The sequence below is a fragment of the Choloepus didactylus genome, chromosome 14, assembly GCF_015220235.1.
Source record: "Choloepus didactylus isolate mChoDid1 chromosome 14, mChoDid1.pri, whole genome shotgun sequence".
Lineage (NCBI taxonomy): Eukaryota > Metazoa > Chordata > Mammalia > Pilosa > Megalonychidae > Choloepus > Choloepus didactylus.
The window spans coordinates 24,468,743-24,491,121 of NC_051320.1; the positions used below are offsets into that span (position 1 = coordinate 24,468,743).

Consider the following 22,379-nt stretch of genomic DNA (forward strand, 5'->3'; position numbering starts at 1 on the left):
AATCCAATCCCTTCAGGTTATTCCCCACACTGTCCTAAGAGCTTTGTTTCCCAAACGATGATATTTTCTTGCACCACCTTGCAATACCTGTGCTACTTTGTCTCTCCGCTGCCCTCGTCTTGCTCATTAAAACAAAAGTTTCCCCATCCCTAAGGGATGACGTAAGCTGAAACTGCAGGGTGAGCGAGGACCCTGCTGAACCTGCCCACTTCATCTCTTACCATCTCACCTAAAAACCAGGGCTCTGTGCCTCTGTGCTGCTGCACACAAGTTAGTTTTTGTGAATCCTTTCTGCCTTCTTGCTCTTGCAATACTTTTTCAAACATGGGCAGGCAAACATGTGCCTTCTGTGAAAACTTTCTTAATATTTCTCAGCTAGAGGCAAAAGTGTCTGGACTATGTCTCTCTTATATGACATCATTAAATCACTGTTATTCCTCTAGGGGTCTGGCTCCAGGACCACTCGGTCCAGTTGTGCCAGTCTAGCCCTGCACAAGGCGTCTCGCCAGCAGGGGATACCTGGAGGCTGAGGTCCAGCAGCTCTTACTGGATCCCTGTGCTTTGGGGATACCATTTGCACAGAGGCACTGTTTGACATGTGAGGCTCCCATGTCCTGATATGCTGTGAGCTTTCTTGAAAATTAGTGTCCCATCTTAAATAGCTCTGTATCCACCACCCCCAACACATAGCAGATAGGCAAAAATTGCCTGTTTAATGAAAGCTTGAGTGAATGAATGGAGAGGCCTTTCATTTATCTGTCCTTTCTTTCATTTTTGATAGGTTTAAAATTAGGAATGGAGCAAGATACCTGGGTGATGATCTCTGAACAGGGCGAGAAACTTTATAAAATGATGTGCAAAGAAGGAAATCTGATCAAAGATAGAAAAAGGAAATTGACAACGTTTCCTAAATGCTTTCTTGGAAGGTAGGGTTGGTAGTCTGGTGCATTTATTTCTTTCATATTTTCACTACCTCGTATGCTAACTTTCCTTTAATTATTTAATAATAATTAATAAGAATTTTAAACTATCTCCCTAAGCTTTTTGAGTAGTATTCTGCTGTCTACATTTCCTGGGACGGAGGGTGATGAAGAAATGGACATGAGCCAGGAATTGTGACCAGAAAATCTAAAGCATCCATCATGCATCCATTCATTCACGGTTTCAACAATTTTTAACACACCATGTACCGAGGGAGAAGTGAAGGTTTTGACTGGGTGGGACTGGCAGCTCTCCCTAATCTGGCATGGACACACTTATGAATTTGCAAAGTCAGAATTGACAGTGAAGACACACAGTACAAACTGTCTCGTAATTCAGAATTCAGAGATAATTTAGCCACCTTGACTCGGGAGCCCATGTGAAGAGTCTGAATCATGCAAAGGGTCAGATGGAGAACAACAGCAGGAGGCTGCCTTGGTTTTCAACCTAGAGCGAATCGACTACATCATTTGGTTTCTGCAGAGAGCTTTAGGTGTATTTCCTCGCTGGTTTAAGCTGTGCAGGGCTGAAGGGAAGAGTAGCTGCCTTCAGGTAGCTGTGGGCCAGGTTCTGGGCTGGCTTATTTCTATACGTATGTCTAATCCTCATATATATACTTAGGACTTCAATCCTTTACATTTTTAAAGACACAGAAACTAGGGAAGCAGGGTTTTTGGTAATTCTTTACCCAAACTTTCTCATGGAGTTATAGTGATAGTTAACTGTGTTGATACGTAAAGCATTTATCAGAGCCCCTGATTCATAGGAGAGACTCAATAAATGTTAGCTATTTGTATTGTGGCCTTTTCTATAACATTACACTACTTGTGCACTACAGCCCAAGTTAGATTATACTAACTGCATCGTGATCCAGTTGCAGTGTATTGATGGATTTTCCTATTACCTGAGTAGGATCCATAATAAAGCCACTCAGTAACTTCCTTTGCTACCTTCCTTTCCTTTTTTTTTCTTTTTTAGTACACTCCCAATTTAGACCAATGCTTTAATTGTGCTCTTTTCCTTATTTTAACTTGACATTTTCAAGAATCTGGTGACATCAGAGCAGAGAAGTATGCTTTAGCTACATATAAACCATCTCAGCACACTTATCAACCACTGACATTTATTAACATGTCATGCGTTAGGCTTAAGTACCCCACATACATAACCTCGTTTAACCCACCTGAGAGCACTATGAAGCTGACAGTCTTATTCTTTTCTCTGTGTTATAGATGGTAAAACTGAGGTTTAAAGTTTAATTTATTAACTCAAGGTCATACAACTGGTGGAGGCAGGCCAGGTGGTCTTATTGTAAAGTACATTATCTTAATCACTATGATGTATTTTACCATCTTTCATTTTCTTTTTTCTGGATGGTACTTATTTCATAAAAGAATAAAAAGTGCATTTATAATTTCTCCTGCCCTGAAGTGCATTTTTTAGACTAGACAACTATTTTTAGAATGCCATATCCTTTGATTGTTTGACTTTAGCCATTTATGCTGTTTTGGGTTTTGAAATAAATGGAGAAGCAATTTCCTGATGTTTTCCATATTTTTGTTTCTCTGGCCTCTGTGCAAAAAGAAAATCATTCCAAAATATATTCATCAGTTGATTTAAAAGTTTGAATGTTAGACTTTTGTAACATGAACATAATAAAGTTTTTTATTTGTAAAATGTAAAATACAGTAAGCATTTATCAAGTACTTTTAAAATTTGAAGAGTGTACTAAAATTTTCCTGTGTCTTTTGGCATGTATTAAATTTCTGTTGCTGCACAGCAAATTATCATGTAGTTAGCAGCTTAAAACAACACTCATTTATTAGCTCACAGTTCTGATGGTCTGAAGTTAGGCAAGCACAACTGGATTCTCACAAGGCTGAGTTTCAGGTGTTGACTGCCCTGGGCTCTTATCCTGAGGCTCAAGGGAAGAACCTGCTTCTAGGTCCATTCAGGTTGTGGACAGGATTCAGTTCCTTGCATTTGTAGGACTGAGGTCCCTGTCTCTTTGCTGGCTCTCAGCTGTTGAGGCTGCCTGCCTGCGTTCCTTGGAACGTGGTGTCCCTCCATCGTCAAGGCTAGCGACTGTGCGTCCAGCCTCTCTCCTGCCCTGAATCTCCCTGACTTCCTCTTCTGCTTCCAGCCTGAGAAAACTCTCTTTCAAAGAGCTCAACCAATTGGGTCAGGCCCACCTAGATAATCTCCATATGTTGAGGTCGACTGACTTGATGATTTAATGCATATGCAAAATCCCCCTTCACAGAAGTACCAAATAAGTATTTGACCAGAAAATCAGCATCTTCAGTCTTCTACTGCATGGGACTTGCAGTTTGTTTGTTTGTTTTTTTTCTCCTTTCCTGGATTTTCAAACCTTCTGGTTCTCTGTACCTGAAAAGCCACATAAAAGAGAGCTTAACTCTTTTTATTAAATCCTTAATACTTTACCTAATTCTGTGTTTTAGCCCTTTTTTTAGGATCTGTTTTATTCCCTTTAGTCCCAAATTTATGTGACAAGTTTGCTTATAATTAAAGCTATCCTAAAATTTTTACTTTGTGTTTATTAGAGACTTCAACAAATTGAACGGTTCTTAGTACAGTTTAGGCAAGCCTCATTGCATGGGCACAGGTTTTCTAGAATAGAGTCCAGTTTAAATGACTGTGGGTCTTACATGTGCATAAAAATTATGCTGAAATGCATTGCGAATGTTCCTTTATATTTTGAGACTCCCTTCCTAGCTGCTTGATGAGTACGTAGTACAGATAGACTTCCTGGACAAATCTGTTTAAGTTGCCCACGGTCTTGCTGTTGCAGTGAATTTGTGTCCTGGTTGTTGGAAATTGGCGAGATTCACCAGCCTGAGGAGGGCGTTCACTTGGGACAGGCATTATTAGAAAACGGAATCATCCACCATGGTAATTATTTTATTAATTGCTTATTTAATCAGTACATCTACAAACAGTATATATGTTAATTTCATTGATCATTCTATATTTAGTTTATAATTCTCCACATTGATGGAAGCCTGTATTTTTCTGAAGACCATTTTAGTGCCTAATATGCATAGAAGAGTGTTTCAGGGAATGTAGTTTTCTGCTGATGTATATGTTGACCTGTGGTACCTCATGTGTGAGTGTGATAAATGGTGATGTGTAAGTTGATTTAAAAATGAACAATACATACAGTGGCTGAGAGATTTCAAATAGAGTTGAAAGGCTATCCTGGAGGTTATTCTTAAGCAAGCTCCAGCTAGACATCCCAGATGACCACAGTATGCCATGCCCCTACCAAAAGTAGTCCCCAAATACCTAGGTCCCTGTCTGAGACTCTATAAAAGTTTATTTTTCAGAAAATTAAATCCTCCAGATTGTTCCCATGACAGATAAGTCCCCAAACCCAGAGGCAATAGCCTCTTCAAGAACATCTACTAGATGCAGCCCCCTTCCCCATATTGTCAACACCCCCCTTCAATATGAACAAGTTTAGGGTGGTCACTGCCTAGACACTTCTGAAGTTCAAGAAAGTGATTAAACAAGAGGAAGGGATAGGAACAGACAAGAAAGGATTTAACAAAGGATTACAAATAATCTATATATTAATACTTTTTTTAGATGCTAGGTTATTAGAATAGCAGGAAGGAAATAACTGAAATTGTAGAACTGTAACCCATAACATTCTTTGAAATCTGCTCTATAGCTACTTGTTTAATTGTACTTTGAAAGTTATCACATTTCTGTATATATGTTATATTTCACAATAAGGAAAAACTGAAATTGTGGAATTGTAACCCATAATGTTCTTTGAAATTTGCTCTCTAACTATTTGTTAAATTGTACTTTGAAAGTTATCACTGTACTGTATGTAAAAAATGTAAAAAAACAAAACAAAACAAGAAGAATACAGGGAAGAATTAGAAATACAGATAAGTGTTGTGGGATTGTGGAGGAAGAAATTGTTAGTCCTAACCAGGGTATTTGGGAACAATTCACGGAGGAAGCAGTGTTAATGCTGGATAACTGGATAGAATCTGATAAGGAGAGCAGGGCAGAAAGGTGTGCTACCCTGAGGAAATAACAGCACTGCTGCCTGGCACTGAGAAAGTTCATGACAGCCTCCTCACGGACCAGCACAGACCCCCACGTGGCCCAAAGCTGCAGTCCATGGATGAACAACCTGGGGGGCTTCTGGCAAGAAAGGCAGGCAGATACCTGATCCCAGACGTTCTTAACTCCCCAGCTGTGGTGATGGGATTTATCCTGAAGGAAGTGAGGTGCTGGTGAACACTTATAAGCAGACGAGTAACCAGAACTTGGATTCATAGCTATCAGGTGCAGCAATGTACAGCCTAGAGCAAAGAAATTAGACTTTTAGAGATCCAAGTGCACCAGAAAGTCTCTCCTTTACCCAGGAATGAAAGGCCCAGGGCTTCAGCAGGGCTCTGTCCGTGGGCATGAAAAGAAGGGGCCCACTTGAGAGATTCTGGCTGAGGGGAAACTTCATATTTAATAAGTACTAGTACATGGGGGTTGAAGAATGAAAAAAAAGATCAGATTTTTCTGAGCTTCTTATCTAGATGACTGAGATAGTTAATTCAGAAGGAGGAGCAGGTTTTAGAGAGAAGTTTAAAGGATTTGCTATGGGTTGAGTATAGACCAAAGGGGAAGTTCCCAGCAAGAAGCTGGGTGTAAAGTTCAGGAAAGTGATAATGAGAGAAAGATTTTGGGAATCATCTCAAGAGAGTATCAGATTCCTGAGAAGTTGAACAATAAACAAAAACCATAAAAACAGTGTTGGGGGATTAAGGACAGAATCTTGAAGAATTTCTAATGTGAAATGTGAGGAAGAGAAAAAAGAATCAGGGAATTATTAAAAAACATGGATATTTGGCAGTGGTATTTTGATGCTCATTTCCTTTCTAAAATGGAGTGGTATGCAAGCAAACCAGATGTCTCATATTTTCCCTACCACACTGGGTACCGCTAATGTGAGCATACTGCCATATACCCAGCTAGGAATCATCTTTACTTCTTTTTCCCTCTCCTGGCAGCAAGCCCTATGAGAGCCATCATCAAAATTGGTCCCTAGTAATTGTCCCTAGATTGTAAGCTGTTACAGCAGTCAACTCTATTCCTGAATTGTAATGCCTGTCTCTAAACTTTGAGATGCTGATCCCTTAGTGTATAACCTGATTGGTCTCTGGAACAATGCGTATCTCTGAGACACCTGAAACTCAGAGCTGGAGCTCAGCAAATATGAATGTTGGTATTAGTGCATACCGCAACTGTTAAAAAAAAAGCTGAAAAAGAGTCCAGACTTCAATTAGTGACATGAATGAAGCAGATCTGGTTAAGACTACGGCAAACCGGGCCAAAGGGTAAAGGTCAAAGCTGACTGTGTTCTAAAACTTCAACTTCCATGTGAGACCAAGGGAAGAAATGTCTATTTGGTGCAGGATCTGTATTTTCTAAACAGTATAACTCTACAGTCGATTTGTTCAAACACCACAATTACATGGAACTTTGAATAGGAAGTGAGATAAGGTAGGTTAGTATAAGTTAGAGTGAAATAGTGACACACCCCAAAGTAATTTGGGCAGAGAATAAAAAATATATTTACAGCCCTCCCCCCACCCCCAGGAGCTGGGAGAAGGTACAGAAGTGTTGGACTTCCTCACCTGAACTGGTGTTGATGTTGCAACAAACACTGGGACTGGTGGTTTGGTGTGCCGAGCCCTCTATCATGGGACTTGCCCTTATGAAGCTCATTACTGCAAAAGAGAGGCTGAACTTGCATATAATTGTGCCTAAGAGTCTCCCCCGGGTACCTCTTTGTTGCTCAGCTGTGGCCCTCTCTCTCTCTAACTGAGCTAGCTCGGCAGATGAACTCACTGCCCTCCCCCCTACGTGGGACCCGACTCCCAGGGGTGTAAATCTCCCTGGCAATGCAGGATATGACTCCCGGGGATGAATCTGGACCCGGCATCATGGAATTGAGAATATCTTCTTGACCAGAAGGGGGATGCAAAATGAAATGAAATACTTTCAGTGGCTGAGAGATTTCAAATGGAGTTGAGAGGTCACTCTGGTGGACATTCTTATGCACCATACAGATAACAGCTCTTAGGTTTTAATGTATTGGAATAGCTAGAAGTAAATACCTGAAACTACCAAACTCCAACCCAGTAGTCTGGACTCCTGAAGATGGTTGTATAATAATGTAGATTACAAGGGGTGACAGTGTGATTGTGAAAACTTTGTGGATCACACTCCCTTTAGTGTATGGATGGATGAGTAGAAAAATGGGGACAAAAACTAAATGACAAATAGGGTGGGATGGGGGGATGGTTTGGGTGTTCTTTTTTCATGTTTATTTTTTATTCTTATTCTGATGTAAGGAAAATGTTCAGAAATAGATTGTGGTGATGAATGCATAACTATATGATCATACTGTGAACAGTTGATTGTATACCATGGATGATTGTATGGTATGTGAATATATTTCAATAAAACTGAATTTAAAAAAAAAAAAAAAGGTACCTAACCAGACCACTTTTCTCACTTTAAATATCCCTACCTTCTTCCCAACCACCATTATCTCCTTCCTGAACTACTTACTTAGCAAAGAGCTTAACTAGTCTCTTTGCTTTCACTTTTGATCCCTGTAGTAAGTTTTTGGGTAATAGTTGAAGAAACATTTTAAAGCACACATGAGATCAAGGTATTCCCCACTTACAGTCATCTCTTGGCTTCCCATCACACTTAATGAAAAGTCCAGACCCCTTGCCATGCACATGAGGCCCTCTGTGATAGAACTCTTCTTTCTGAAATTGGCTCTTGGTGTTGCACCTAACTCATTCCACTGTGGCCTCCCTGGCCTTCTGTCTCCTCCTTGAACACTGCAAGCTGATTCCCTGTTGAAGAGCTCTGCTCTTGTTCTCATTCAACAAATATTTATTAAGTTGCTAATATAAGCCGGGGACTTTTCTAGGTGCTGGAAATTCAGCACTCAATGAAATGACAAAATCCCTGTTTTCATGACACATATTTTCCATGACCCTCCAACTTCTGGAAGCCCATCCTGCCCCATTATTCCAATGCACTATACTTTTGTTCTTTTTAAATTTTCTTCATACATGTACCACTCTCTGAAATTATCATGTTTAATTTGTTACCTTGTTTATTATCTCTCTTTATTCCTGCACCCCTACTCTGCCTCCAATTAAAATATAAGCACCATGAGAACAGGGAGCTTTTTCATCAATATATGGCAAATGCCTGGGTTGCCCAGCATATTATAGGTGCTCAATAAATGCTTGCTGAGTGAATAATTGTATGAATAATTACATGTTGGTTAAAATGATACTTATAAATTGTATACGATTTTGTACTTGATTCCTTAGCATCATTATCTAAAAACTTGTAAGTAAAAATGAACAGATTTGAGCTAGATGGCTTTCCTTTCTTATGCGCCTCATTCCTTCCATCTATGCCAAGCCCACATGTATATTTGGGACAAGAATGGAATTTTCTTTTTTTATTCTGGACCCATTGAAGCTCACAGAGGTGGCATGTAAAGATGTTTGTGTACAATCATTGACCTGCAGAAATGGTGATTTTTTTCCCATTTATACAGGTACTTCTAGAGTTAGAATAATGTTTATTAAATAGCTTCATGGATATCGTCTTTTAGAGTTTGACATGTTTTTCAATTTATGACTACTAAATGAAATGAAAGGAACCATATAGATCCATGGAAAGGAACCAGCTTTGTCTGTTCTGTTAACTTATTTCTCATATTTTTAGTTGCTTCCCTCAAAAATAATATATAATTATTATGTATTTTGGAAGGGATATCCTCATAATGAGAAAATTTCAATCCTAATCAACTGTTTTAGTTCCTTGGGCTGCTTAAGCAATACCATGAAATGGTTCAGCTTTAACAATACCAATTTATTGGCTTATGGTGTTGAGGCTAAAAGAAAGTCCAAATCAGCATGTCAAGGTGATGCTTTCTCCCTGAAGACAGGTGTTCTGGGGCTGGCTGCAGGCGATCCTGGTCCTTAGCTTGTCACATGGCAAGTCTCCAGGTCTCTCCCTTCTCATCCCAGTTCCCTTGAATTTTAGCTTCTGGCTGCTTCTCTGTGTCTGAATTTCACTGCACTTGTAAAGGTCTCCAGTAATTGGATTAAGACCCATCCTGATGGAGGTGGGCCACACCTTCTTAACTGAAGTAACCTCATCAAAATGTCCTACTAACAATGGGCTCACACCCACAGGAATGGATTAGATTTAAGGACATGTTTTTCTGGGGTCATACAGCTTCAAATCACCACACCCATATATTTCTCCTCCCTGCACCCAGGCACTACATTTCTCTAACAATAGAGTTTTGAAAAGGAAGAAGTAAATATAATTTGAATTAAATTTTATTTTGAAAATTCAAAAGCAAAAGCCCTTTGGTTAACTTATGAGAACTGAAAACTTTTTGAACAATAATATTTATCACCTGATTATTTTTCTGAATCCTTGCTATTAATGTTGTTCTTCACATTTTGATTTAAATGGCCTGTGCTCTTACTGTTACCAGGAATTAATCGATTGTAATGTCAGATTTTACCTACAGAATTTTTGTCGCTAGAAACCATTTTTTTAAGTGTCTGAAATTAACTAATACAGATTTCCCCAAATTGGGGATAAGAAAACATATTAAACAATTTCACATTAATGGAATAATGCTATTATAGTGAAGAGATAGGAACCAAGCATGCTAGATTCATTAAGCATGTGGTTCCAGCTGCATTTTATTGAAAATAGAATTCCTAAAATAAACTTGAATGAAGCATCTGTTTTAAAGAGAGCAAGCAAAAAAAAGTTGGATATTTTTGCTCTTATTCACATTACGGATATTGTTGAGAATTTCATTAGAGGCACAGCCTTGCTATGCCAAAATTCTGTGATTGAGGCAGTGATGCTTTCTCTGTGAAGATTTTGAAGGAGTTGATAATGTACAACTCTTTGGCTCTACTGTTTGCAGTATGAATGCTTATATGAGAATTCAGAGACCTCATTCATTATATCCAGTGGTGTGCTGAAGTCGGCTTGTATAAAGTTCATGAAAGCCAAAAATTAAAATTTTAAACATTTTGTGAGCTGGTTGTTCAACACAGCTTTTATTAAAAATTCAATTATGTAAACATATAAGTACATAATTATATTATTAATTTACTACTTTTTACTATGATGCTTTTGAGGCTATTTATATCTGTTATTTCTGAAGAGTGGAAATGCTATATACTAGTGTGCCATTGAACATTTTGTTCCAAGTCTGTGTTCAGTGACTCACTTTGATGTCTTGAAATTGGTCAGAGTGAGAGTATTTACACCACAAAAATTGGCAAGTGCTACAAATCAGGGCTTCTGCTCCCTACTCCCCCCACCCCCACTCCTCCAGCCCACCCTGCCTCAAAACAATACCTAAAGAACCAATTTTTGAACATTTACCAGCACATACTGATTATGTCACAGATGGCATTAAGCAGCCTTTGTTACAAGATGACCTAAACGCTCATCAGTTTTCCCTTCTAATGAAGTGAGGGGAGTGGATTTGAATGCATAACTCTTCACTCTTTCTCAGAGGCAACAATTAGGAGTTTCAGAGTAATCTAAGGTTAATTATCAGAGTCACAAGAGTTTGCTTTACAGCTAAGCACTCCATTTCCAATAGGTTTAACTACCACTTATTTTATTGTGGCAAGAGACATTTGGGCCCAACCTTCCTTGAATTTGACCTATCGATGCATTAACTTATTTCAGTGAATCTTAGGATATAAAAGTGGCAACAGGAAGATTGTGTCAGAGAAATAAATTACTGGTCTTGAAATGTGCCATAGAGTTACAAAATATTTCTTTTGATTTTATTTTCCTTTCACAGATTTTGTTTTGTTTTGTTTTGTTTTTGCTTGGCCTGAGCAAAGGTACCAAAAGGCTGTATTGTCTAATGTTTTCTGTTGTTTGTTTGTTTGTTTTTGTGACTGTCTTCTCGCAATTTTATGGCCACAAGCCAGGAACATGGTTTGAGTAGGTTGGAGTACAATGTCTAAAACTTCATATACAGAGTATATGTGTGTGTGTGTGTGTGTGTGTGTGTAAGACAAGTCTTTTGACTTGTCTTCTGGCTTCACCAAATGCGGCTCATGAAAAGTAATTCAGACAGCTTTCTTTCCTTTGAACATTTCTAGCATAAAAGTAAAGGTCGAAGTCTTACATATAATCATGAAAATAGAACCCATTGCTGCAAATTATCTATTCTGCAAATGTTGCATTTCCTGTAAAGGAAACATGCAAATATAAATTCTTTGAGCTTTAGTTTGAGGATTTTCTTTTCTTGAACAGTCATCATTTTTATTAGACTGCATATAAAATAATTAAGCCTGGAAAAGAGAAAACTTGACAGTAAGTTTAATGAAAGTCTTCATGAATTTGGAAGTCATACTGAAGATGATGGTGGAGGATGGCCACTCTCATTTTCCACCAAGAATAGACGAAGACGAAAAAATTTATGTGACATGTAAGAAAACTTTCTCAGTGAAGACGTTTTATAATTTCAGAATAAATTGCGTATAGAAATCGTGGAATCTACTTTGGCGGTTTAAACACAGTTAAATAATTAAGATTAGTGCACATGTGGTCTTGGCCTGACTGCAGTGGGGTAAAACAGATAAATGCTAAAAAAAATTCCCTACTAGGGGTGAGAATCACATCCCAACTCACTAATTTGAGTATCTACCCTTTGAAGGCCACATTTTGCTTGGCTTTGTGGCAGTATGAAGAAATTGTAAATACAAGCTCCTATATTCATGTAAATATGTATGTGTATATATACTATACATATATATGCATACACATATATATGTAAATATGCTAGTTGAATGTTGCTAACTTCAATTTAGTTCTTAATCATTTAGTTCTTAAATCGTTGTATGGTAATTTTGTGTTAAACAGTAAAATCATATTATGAATTTGACTGAAAATTCTGGATTAGCATAGCATTGCTGTATTAGAAAAGCAAAAGTTTTTTTTTTTATCGAAAAATTTCCACTATTTGGGAATTTGGATTTCATAAATTTCTTTGATTATGTCTGCCACTTTTTATATTATTAGTATTTTAATGTATCATTTCTATGTTCTTAGTTACTGATAAACACCAGTTCAAACCAGAACAGATGTTGTATAGGTTTCGTTATGATGATGGAACATTTTATCCAAGAAATGAGATGCAAGATGTGATTTCAAAGGTAACGACCTGTCCCATAACTTTGAATCATACTTCACAAGGCAAAATGCTGTTGAGAGACTTAAAATATTCTTCTGGTGTAGAAAATTCCTAAATAACATGTATCTCTCTTTCAAATGAACGTGATACCAATTTTCTTTATACACTTGACAAAATTTATGTGACATGATAAAAAAATAGTATAGATGCATTACCGCATAAATTAATTTTCTCTTTCCATTATATCTTGAAATTTCGTATTTTAAGGAAAATAATTTTAAAAACTCTTTGTATGTTAACAAATTCAAAGCAAAATTTATATTTTTAATGAATTAAGTCTTATTAGTTTTATGATGTAGCATCTGAATAACTTTTAAATTGGTTGAAGTTGTATAATCGGTGAATTCACTTCTAACAAAATTTCGTTAATCTGTTCTTTAAGTGATCTTCATTGCTTTTGATATATTTTTCTTTTACATAGGGTGTAAGATTATATTGCCGTCTTCACAGTCTGTTTACTCCAGTGATAAGGTGAGTCTTGTTTCTCAGTTCTGGAAAACTGAAATGGAAATATTTACGTTGTAGAAGTGGTAAATAGTATTCAGTTAGAACTTGATGGCTTATTCTGTTTTTTCTTCCAAAAGTAAAAAGTTAACTTTTTTTTCTTAATATGGTTTTATTGAAGTATATTCACATACCTACAATCATCCACAGTGTACAATCAGTTGTTCACAGTACCATCATATAGTTATGCATTCATCACCAGAATCAATTTTTGAACATTTTCCTTATTCCAAAAGAAATAAAAATAAAAGTAAAGAACACCTAAAACATTCCATCCCCCCATTCCACCCTATTTTTTCATTTAGTTTATGTCCCCATTTTTCTACTCATCTGTCCATACACTGGATAAAGAGAGTGTGAACCACGAGGTTTTCATAATCACACAGTTACACCATGTAAGCTGTGTAGTTATGCAGTCACCTTCAAGAATCAAGGTTACTGGGTTGCGGTTCAACAGTTTTGGTTATCTCTTTCTAGCTATTCCAATACACTAAAAACTAAAAAGGGATACCTATATAGCACATAAGAATACCCTCCAGAGTGACCTTTCAACTCCATTTGAAGTCTCTCAGCCACTGAAACTTTATTTTGTTTCATTTTGCTTCCCCCTTTTGATCAAGAAGATTTTCTCAATCCCACAATGCCGGGTCCAGGTTCATCCCCAGAAGTCATGTCCATGTTGCCAGGGAGATTTGCACCCCCTGGGAGTCATGTCCCATGTGGGAGGGGGAGGGCGGTGAGTTTACCTGCCATGTGGGCTTAGAGAGAGAGAGGCCACATCTGAACAACAAAGAGGTTCTCTGGGGGAGATTCTTAGGCACAGTTGTAAGTAGGCTTAGACTCTCCTTTGAAGTAACAAGCTTCATAAAGGCAAGCTCCAAGACTGAGAGTTGATCCTACTAAATAGTTGGTCCTCAAAGTTTGTGAGAATATCAGTAATAACCCAGGTGGGGAAGTCCAACAATTCTGCATTTTCCCCCAGTTCCCCAGGGGGGCCCTGCAAATATATTTTTATTCTCTGCCGAAATCACTGTGGGATGTATCAGGATCTCACACCAACCTGCAAAAAAACCAGCCGTGCAAGTCAAATTATTTAGTGTGGTGCAGAAAAATATAGATCCTGCACCAAGTAAACCTCTCTTCCCTTGGTCTCACACAGAAGCTGAAGGTTTAAAACAAAGTTAGTTATCATCCTTTACCCTTTGGCCCGACCTGCCCTAGTAAAAGTTAACTTTCAAAAATTACTTAAAGTAATGCTTCACTTCTTAAAATGTCCTTGAATATTTCCAAGGCTCTAATTATACATTTTCTTCCTATTCTTTTCATTCTGGTTTCTAAAATTATTATGCCATTAATTCACAGTAAACTTTGGACTTGATAATGAAATGATTGTATTCAGTTAATATCCAATATTAACAGTTGACTGATTAGGAGAGGATTTGGAAATATTGTTAACTATGAATAGTTACCCTTATGATTACTTGCATATTCAATTTTTTTCAATAAATTGTGTAATTGAATTTTGATTATGTATTTTATTTCATGATATTTACTTCTTATCCAAAGATTTTGCTCTTGAAAATTATGAATTACTTTGAATTTAACTAGTATAATTTTATAATTTTATTCTCTGCAGTGTTTTCCTTTCTATAAAGACATGTTTTTCTGTCTGTCTGTTTTTCAATAGTAATCTGGGTTCATTTCCCCTGTCTCTTTAGAGAGACAGTGGAAATCTTTGAGCTTGAATCATGATTGCTAACAGAAGAGATCTTCATGAATATGATTGTTCCTTTGTAATATATCCTGATAGAATGTTAAAGGAAATTCAAATGGCCAGTTATCATTTGGGGTTTATCAGCTAAATTGTTTTTTTTTTTCAGAGCAACAAAAAATGATGTACAGTTTCCAAAATGGGATGAAGATGCTTTTTAGACTTGGCTGTAGAATCCAAATGTTTGATGTTCACTTACTGCTTTTCATTCTGGTTTCCAATTCCAAGGAAACTCAGAGTTAAGGGGAAAAAACATTTTGTAGGTTGCTGGAGTATATTGGATTACACACTCACACTGTAGGCTAAGGAGTTGTCACAGGAATACCCTGCAGACACTGGAGCAGAAAATAGAATCTTTCCTCCTACCCAGACAGTGCAGGGTCTACTTTCCCAAGTAGGCTTAATAAAGTACAAAAAGGGGGAGAAATCCAGTATTTGTTGACTCTCTGCTACCTTCCAGGCACACGCCCCCTGCAAACATTGGGGAAGCATAATCCTATCTCGATGCAAGTGGGTACTTAAAATTTTCTGCTCAACTGATAAGACTACAAAATGATTTAGTTCTCCACTTCACCTGTTTATATGTAGATTTTTGTATATGAGAAAAATGTGTTCTGAAAATATATTTTAGCCGTATGGGATTTCTCATCAAGAAATTACATTTCTGTAAGAGTTGATAAGAAGGAATTGCTCTTTGGCTAGAAATGGCAATTGTCTGAGTTGCCAAGGGAAAATCTATGGGACAAAAACCATATTACAGATGGAATGTGTGATAGTCATGCTTTTAATATGTGTGAACTCAGCTTATGAAAAGAAAAATTACGTGGCGTGAAGAGCCCACAGGCACATGTGGTCTAATATTAGATTCCCCTTTTCACTCTTATTGATGTTTTTGGAAACCAAGAGGAAATGGAAACCAAAAACACAGAAATAGATCTTAAAAATAAAACTGTCGATTACTGGGTAACCTAGATAATTTATTATTGAAATCTCAAGCATGTCAGCCATATTTCAGGGAAATATTTTTATGGTTGTGGTACAATGATGTGCATCATGATTGTAAATTACTGACAGAGGTCAAAGTACAGTGAATATAGCTAGTAATTGTTAGTCACTTCAAGTTGTTTGCAGTTTAAGCTTTTGAAAAGACTGTCATTTTCTCATTCCCTTTTGATCCTGACCTGCCAGATAGCTGAATTATAGATTTTTGCCCTTGGGGCCTGGTTCTGATCTTAAGTGCCTTTTTGTTGGTATCTAACTGTTGAGTGCCTTCTCAGAGCTGGCACATCTACTGAGAAGGAAATCTGTCATGAAACCAGTTGATTCTTTTAGTTCCCTGGAGATGTTTTGTCACTCTGTTTAGGTTCTGATTAGACAAAATGAATAACAGTGTTCTCAGTGTATCTACCTTAGGACAGGCCTGCTGTTCTGCTACAGCAGAGTTGAATGAATAATCCCCCAGGGAAATCCTGTCTTCCTGGAGAATTCATGAGCAGGAATAAAGGGGATTGCTTTATTCTCCACATTTTAAGATTTTTTAGTAGACTCCACCTTGATTTAAAGGAAAAAATTCTGTTTTGCTATGCTTTTGTTAAGGAAATATCTTTCTAGCTAAGTTATGAGATAATATATAGCAAATAATAATCTCTTTGACTACAGGAAAATGCAAAGGAGGAGATGTCTTACTTTGTGTCTCTTCCCTTGGTATGAGCCAACAGAAGATTTTTAGTTGTTTTACATGCTTTGAAAATCTTACTTATTTAAATATGTTTTGGACAATAGATTCTGATTATATTATGTAAACTAGTCTGTTGCACACTGATACCAAATGAAAATGTTTCCCAGTGCTCACTTATTCTCTTCCTTAATGTTTTTTTTATTTCTTCTTTCTTTACAGAGATAAAGATTACCACTTAAGGACCTACAAATCTGTGGTTATGGCCAACAAACTGATAGATTGGTTAATCGCACAGGTAGATAGAAAAACAGTAGTTCTGAGTTCCATTCCCTGCTGCTTTAAACTTGGGGCATGTGAGTTATGTATTGTATTTTTTATCCCCACCTTGCAGATGAGGCATGGTGAAGAGGTAACTTGCCTATGGACATACCTAGTAAGAAGTGGAGTTAGCCTTTGTTCCTTTTTAAAAATTTCAGTTCATAGCCATTGAAAAAAATGAAGCATAACTTGAGTATCACTGAACAATAGCTATGCTCATATGCTAAGTATTTTTGCATGTTTTGTTCCCTAACTTGTTTTAAAGTATCTGTTTATTACCCCTAGCAAGTTATTCTTACCTCACTGTGCCTTTTTCCCTGTTAGAAAATAATTGTACTTTGATAATTTGAACTCTAATATACATCTGCATACATTTCAATTAGGAAAGCACAAAGTTGGTTGTTATTGTTCTGTTTCTCAGGATGCAGATACTGATAGCTGGTGCTGAGAAAATGTTGTTTGCTTATAAGTAAAACAAATCAGGATATGTATTCCATCATAATTGATATTCAAATTTTAATTTATTTAAAATATCATACTAAGTCAACTAATAAATGATCAGAAGTTTTCTGTTGATTAAAGAAAGGTTAAGTAAACTGGTATTAACTTCAGTTGTACTTACTACTTGTGGGGAAGGGTTTTGCCTGCTTGAAATATAAGCCATTAAGTTTGGCCGTTTGAGCTAGCTTAATAAGCAGCTTTACTTTTTTCTTATTAAAAAAGGTGACCTACTTTCTTTGTTACAGGTAGATAATAACTTGATACTTAATTATAAAAATGTTTATTTTTTGTTTCAAATACTGAAGTCTAATCCACATTTGATTCATCTGTGCAAATGAAATTTGAGATTTTTAACGTGAATTTCTAGACTATTCAAGATGACCTATTTTTGCATTTTATTAGTATTCAAATTTGTTATTTAGAAGCTCAGATTTTAAGTTAAACTGAACAATTAACTTTAGATGAAACCTGAACTCATGCTTCCAGTGGGTTTTCTAGTGCTCTGAAACGTTTTATAACATTGTGCTCAATGTGTGTCATTGGAATCAGTTCTGTACCCAGTATCAGAATTGGACGTTGACATTGAAGCCGTGCTGTTTATACAATTCACATGAACTTGTATTATATGTTAATTATGTGAGAAAATAGGAGACAGTTTATTTGGAGTAAAAGCTATTGCTGAATAAATATTTAAAGTTCTGATTCAGAAAGTCACATAACAACTTTTTCTTGGCACTTTTACTTTCAAAGTATGAGCACTAGAAGAATATAATAGTTGCTCAAAAGCTGAAACAAGTTGCATTTATTTTTTTCTTCAGTTTTTCTTAGTGGCCTGTTATTACAATGTATGTAGAAAAAGTATGTAGTAGAAATTGCAGTGGACTGAGGCTCAGGCAAGCTGACTTCTGATGCTGGCTCTGCTAATAATAACTTGTTATGCAAACTTGGGCACTCATTTAATCTCTCTGGATTCTAGTTTTCCCAATTCATTACTGCTTACTGGAATAGCTGTACATGAGGTCTCTGTCACTTAAGTGTTACGATTCTGATATTCTAAAACTTACTCCAGTGTAAGTCTGAGACATAGTAATTTTATAGTTAGCTTCAGATTATGGCAACATGAGCTGGGTTTAGGAGGAAGACATAGCAGTGGAATGATAAGAGAATGATAAGATACAATTTCTAATCTAACATGAAGAATTTTTTCTTTAAATAAGAACACCTTTCCCCTGAGATTCTTAATTGATAATATATAATTTCTAGTAAAGACCAGGACACTGAATTGATGGAAACAGTTTGAGAGGATACAATAAACAACTAGTTCCAGTATAATGGTGTATATATTATTTTAGAGTATATTCTAGATCTGACACTTTTTCTTTTATTCTGCAATACATTGTGACATCTTCGAAAGTTTGAAAATTGTTGTTTTCTTCTGAATAAATGTTTTCTTGTTACCCTGCTGCTTCTGGTATAATATATAGTATAATTATAAACAACGAAATAAGTTATGCCATGAAGTTAACTCCTTATGTGACAAGTGCATTAATGTAGCTTCTAAAAGTACATTGTTTAATTCATATAAGTTTTGATTTATCTATGGATCAATTATAGTTTTTAATTAACTAATGCCTTCCTTCTTCAAACTCAGAGCAATTTTTTGTGCCTTTTTTTAATGCTCATCAAAGTTATATGCAATACAAATAGGATTTCTGAAAAGACATACTGATACCCAAATATTTGAAATCGTATTTCTTAAACGCTTATTTTCAAGAAGATATTAGTTTGGGCCGGTAAATAAATTCATTAATTAATCAGATAAAGCAATCAAATGTTACTCCTTATTTTATCATCTCTTCTTATAACTTTAACATTTAAACATATGTTTTGATGGTTAAACAAAATAAACAGCTATACAGCATTTCTCCTGCCTTCCGGGGACTGTTAGCTTTTGGGCTGATTTTTATGAATCTTCTAAAATACTGCTCCAGTTTTGTCTGCCCCAGGAAGTATTACTGAGTCCTCCAGCCTGGTCTTAGGGTCTTCTTTTGGTCCTTGGTAGTTCAGTTTTAGCATGTAACATATCATATTGAAACTGTCCAAACTGTACGTTGGACATCATACTAGGTACCTAGTATAATGCCTGCTTATGAATATTGACTAAGCTAGATAATGATACTTACACACCATTTTTTTTTAAGCGACCAAATCCTTCACTAGATTTGAATTACTTAACGGCAGGAGAGTATTCTGTGTTTTGAGTATTTTAGTCTTCTACCCCTAGCACTTGGCACAGTGTATAGCAAAAATAAATATCTTTCAAATGAGGGCATAAAGTGATAAAAGATAGGACTAGGAAAAATGAGACAGTATGTGAAAAAGTACTTTTTAAACTGTAAAACATATAAGTGTAAAGTTTTGTACATACACATTCATACATGTATACATACATATATGTGAGTCCATCATACTTAATGTGAATAACGTAGGTGTTTTCTAAATAAAAGCTATAAGAAAAGGTTGTTTTGGGCTTTTTTGTGAAGTTCAGTTATGTGATCTGATTTGATTTTTTTTTTTTGCCGGCAGGATAGTGAAAGAGAAGCTTGCTTTTATGCTTAAGGTCCTACAAGTTACTCTAGATTAGTAGGTTTCTTTAGGGGTCCTTCCAGAGTAGGGCCATTGGGCACAAGGAAAGAGTTGGTGGCAGTGGTAAATAACAGAGAGCATGCACAATGATTTTTTTCCTTAGCTTTATTTAGTGTGTTGTCAGAATATAGGATATTTCCTTGGGATATAAGGTCTAAGGGATAGCAGAAAGGGATCATGTAGAGTAGCAATCCATTTTAGTTATAGATTTTCATGTTTAATAGAGTATATTTTTTCCCAAGAAATAGTACATCTTCAAATTTCATTTAATGTCAAAAGAAAATACTTTAACAATCATATGAATGTTTTATAACAATAGATGAATCCTGGGCTTCTGAAAGCAATGTGTGCCATATTCTGTGAATGGTTTTGTCTGAATATAGGGCTGGGAATATCACATGTAATAAAGGTGCAACAAAGCCTCCTGTTGCCGATTCAATTGTACGGTGCTTTTGTGGTTGCCAGGGGGATTGCCGCACCAGGGAAGAGGCGATGATATTTGGCGTTGGGCTCTGTGACAATGGATTCATGCACCACGGTAGGGATTTTCATTCTAGAAGCTTACGCATGTTTCACTGTTTGGGTTTGTTGCGAGGACGCTGGGAGTTTCTCAGAGTTGCGGTGAGTCATTTAGAGATGAACCAGCAGGACTGTCTGGAACTTGCGCTGGGTTCGTGTCAGGTCCCCACATCTACATTCACTTTTACTGCTGAATGTCTCGTTGCTATTATTTGGCAGTTGCCATCATTTGACTTGTATTTTTCTAGACTGCTCTAATTCTAGAAGACAAGGGCTTGAGCTAGAATTTTTTTTTTTATAACTCTTTGAAACTATGTTAGACCAGACTAATGGTTTCTTGAATACCAGTATATGTTAGAATCATTGTAGGTAACTCTTTTGGTTAAATGAGAGCATATGTGGTCAAATATTTATTGTTCTTTCAGGAAAAGCTTTTTGAAATTATCTCAATAAAATTATGTCTCTGGACATCTATTTGCTACTAATTAAAGACTGATTTTCTTTCTTGTTTGATGTATCCGTCCCCCTTGGATTTATAAAATTAATGAGACTAATTTTCCCTCTCTATTTAAAACGTCTTATGGAATCCATAAATCTAAACAACTGCTTTGTAATTGTAAAGATATGTATATGTGTAATATATGCTTATATAGGATATATATACATATATCCTATATAAACATATATTTGATAGCACTTATACCTGTTTGCCAATTATTTTCAAAAGGATGTTACTTCTTATGAAGAGGCAAGTACAGCAAAAGTTACAGAGAGTTCAAGAGCATCCTCGGTTATCATATATTCCTTTGGGAATTTCATCCCATCCCACCCCATCGCTTCCCCTCCCATCCCATCCCTTCCCTTCCCATCTCATCCCTTCCCATCTGAAACCACTCTCTCCAGAGCACTGTATGTGTTGTGATAAAGAAATATAAGTCTTTGGAGAATAAATTATTCAATGGAAGAAATTACAACATAATAGGAAATTGAAACTATAATGACAAGCTGAAAATGTTTTAGTTATGTTTTCTCTTTAAATAAAACATCAACAAGCCTTAATTTTATCTAAAATATTTAGTGACAACAAAAGCTTTCCATACAAAAGGTTCTGTCAGTTGCAAAGCCAGTTTGGTTCCTGTCTGGCTTTACTGATGTCGCTGCAGCTCCTTTTAGGTGGGAGGAATCAGCAGTACAAAAACAGCAGCTTTGGGAAAGTGCTTTGGTCATTCAGGCAAGATCAAACTCATTCTCCAATATATCCTTATTTCTTTTGTCTGCTTTGACTTCTGTTGCCTGTTGTTTTTTTTTTTTTTTTTTAATAAAGTAATGTTTTATTGGTTTTAAATTTTTTCCAAGTTAACATCTTAATGTGTGAAATTTCATACAAATCAGTAATAAGACCAGCAATTCAATAGGAAAATAAGCAACTATGAGTAAGAGGAAACTAAAATGGCTCTTAAGTGTAAAAAGATGCTCAACTTTTCTTATAAGAGAAATTGTTGCCTGTGTTTTGTAGTTGATACTTTGATTTGTTAACTTATGCTCCTGGTCAGTCTTCCGTCTACCAATCTGAAGGTCAGTATATCCATCCAAACATCTGTCTATCCAGTCAATAATTATTCATGGGAATTCTGTAAAAATAATAAAATAGCTCCTATTTTTGATCACTTGCTCTATGCCATTATTTACAGTTATTACCTCATTTCAGTTCTTCTAAAACGTTGTGCAGAAGTTTTATTGTCCCCATGTTACAGATGAGGAAGCTAAAGCTCAGAGGCGTTTAAGTAATTTTCCCAATGTCACACCCAAGAGTCAGTCCCAGACTTGGAATTTAGACACAGGTCTCCCTCATCACAAGCCTAGCTCTTTCTACTATGCTGTGGGACCACTGTCTTCCGTTTAACTCCCTGGCTCGGTTAATCAGTCTGTCCCAACAAAGACACTTCAAGGTACGAAGGATGGTAAATGAAAAATGGAGAAAAGATTTTTCTTTTAAAACATTTTGGCAACTGCTATGTCCTGTCTGAATACAAATTCTTCCCATCAGTATTTAATCTTATTTATAGAAAGCTAACAAAACATAAACTTCATATCATTAGTGCAAGCTAGAAATCTTACGTGCTTTGGGGAAA

At 36.4% G+C, this 22,379-nt stretch overlaps 1 protein-coding gene across 3 annotated transcripts in view; it reads left to right on the forward strand.

The window, feature by feature from the left end:
• The window catches only part of PREX2 (phosphatidylinositol-3,4,5-trisphosphate dependent Rac exchange factor 2), a 332,829-nt gene that overhangs the window by 124,790 nt on the left and 185,660 nt on the right, over positions 1–22,379 (forward strand). For all 3 annotated transcript variants that reach the window (XR_005211591.1, XR_005211590.1, XM_037802580.1), the window contains exons 10-15: positions 782–926; positions 3,794–3,894; positions 12,169–12,272; positions 12,732–12,781; positions 16,483–16,558; positions 20,194–20,266. Coding sequence is in view for 1 of the 3 variants with exons in the window: in XM_037802580.1 (XP_037658508.1) it covers positions 782–926; positions 3,794–3,894; positions 12,169–12,272; positions 12,732–12,781; positions 16,483–16,558; positions 20,194–20,266 (549 nt within the window). In the remaining 2 variants the exon portion in view is untranslated. The remainder of the gene's footprint in view (positions 1–781; positions 927–3,793; positions 3,895–12,168; positions 12,273–12,731; positions 12,782–16,482; positions 16,559–20,193; positions 20,267–22,379) is intronic.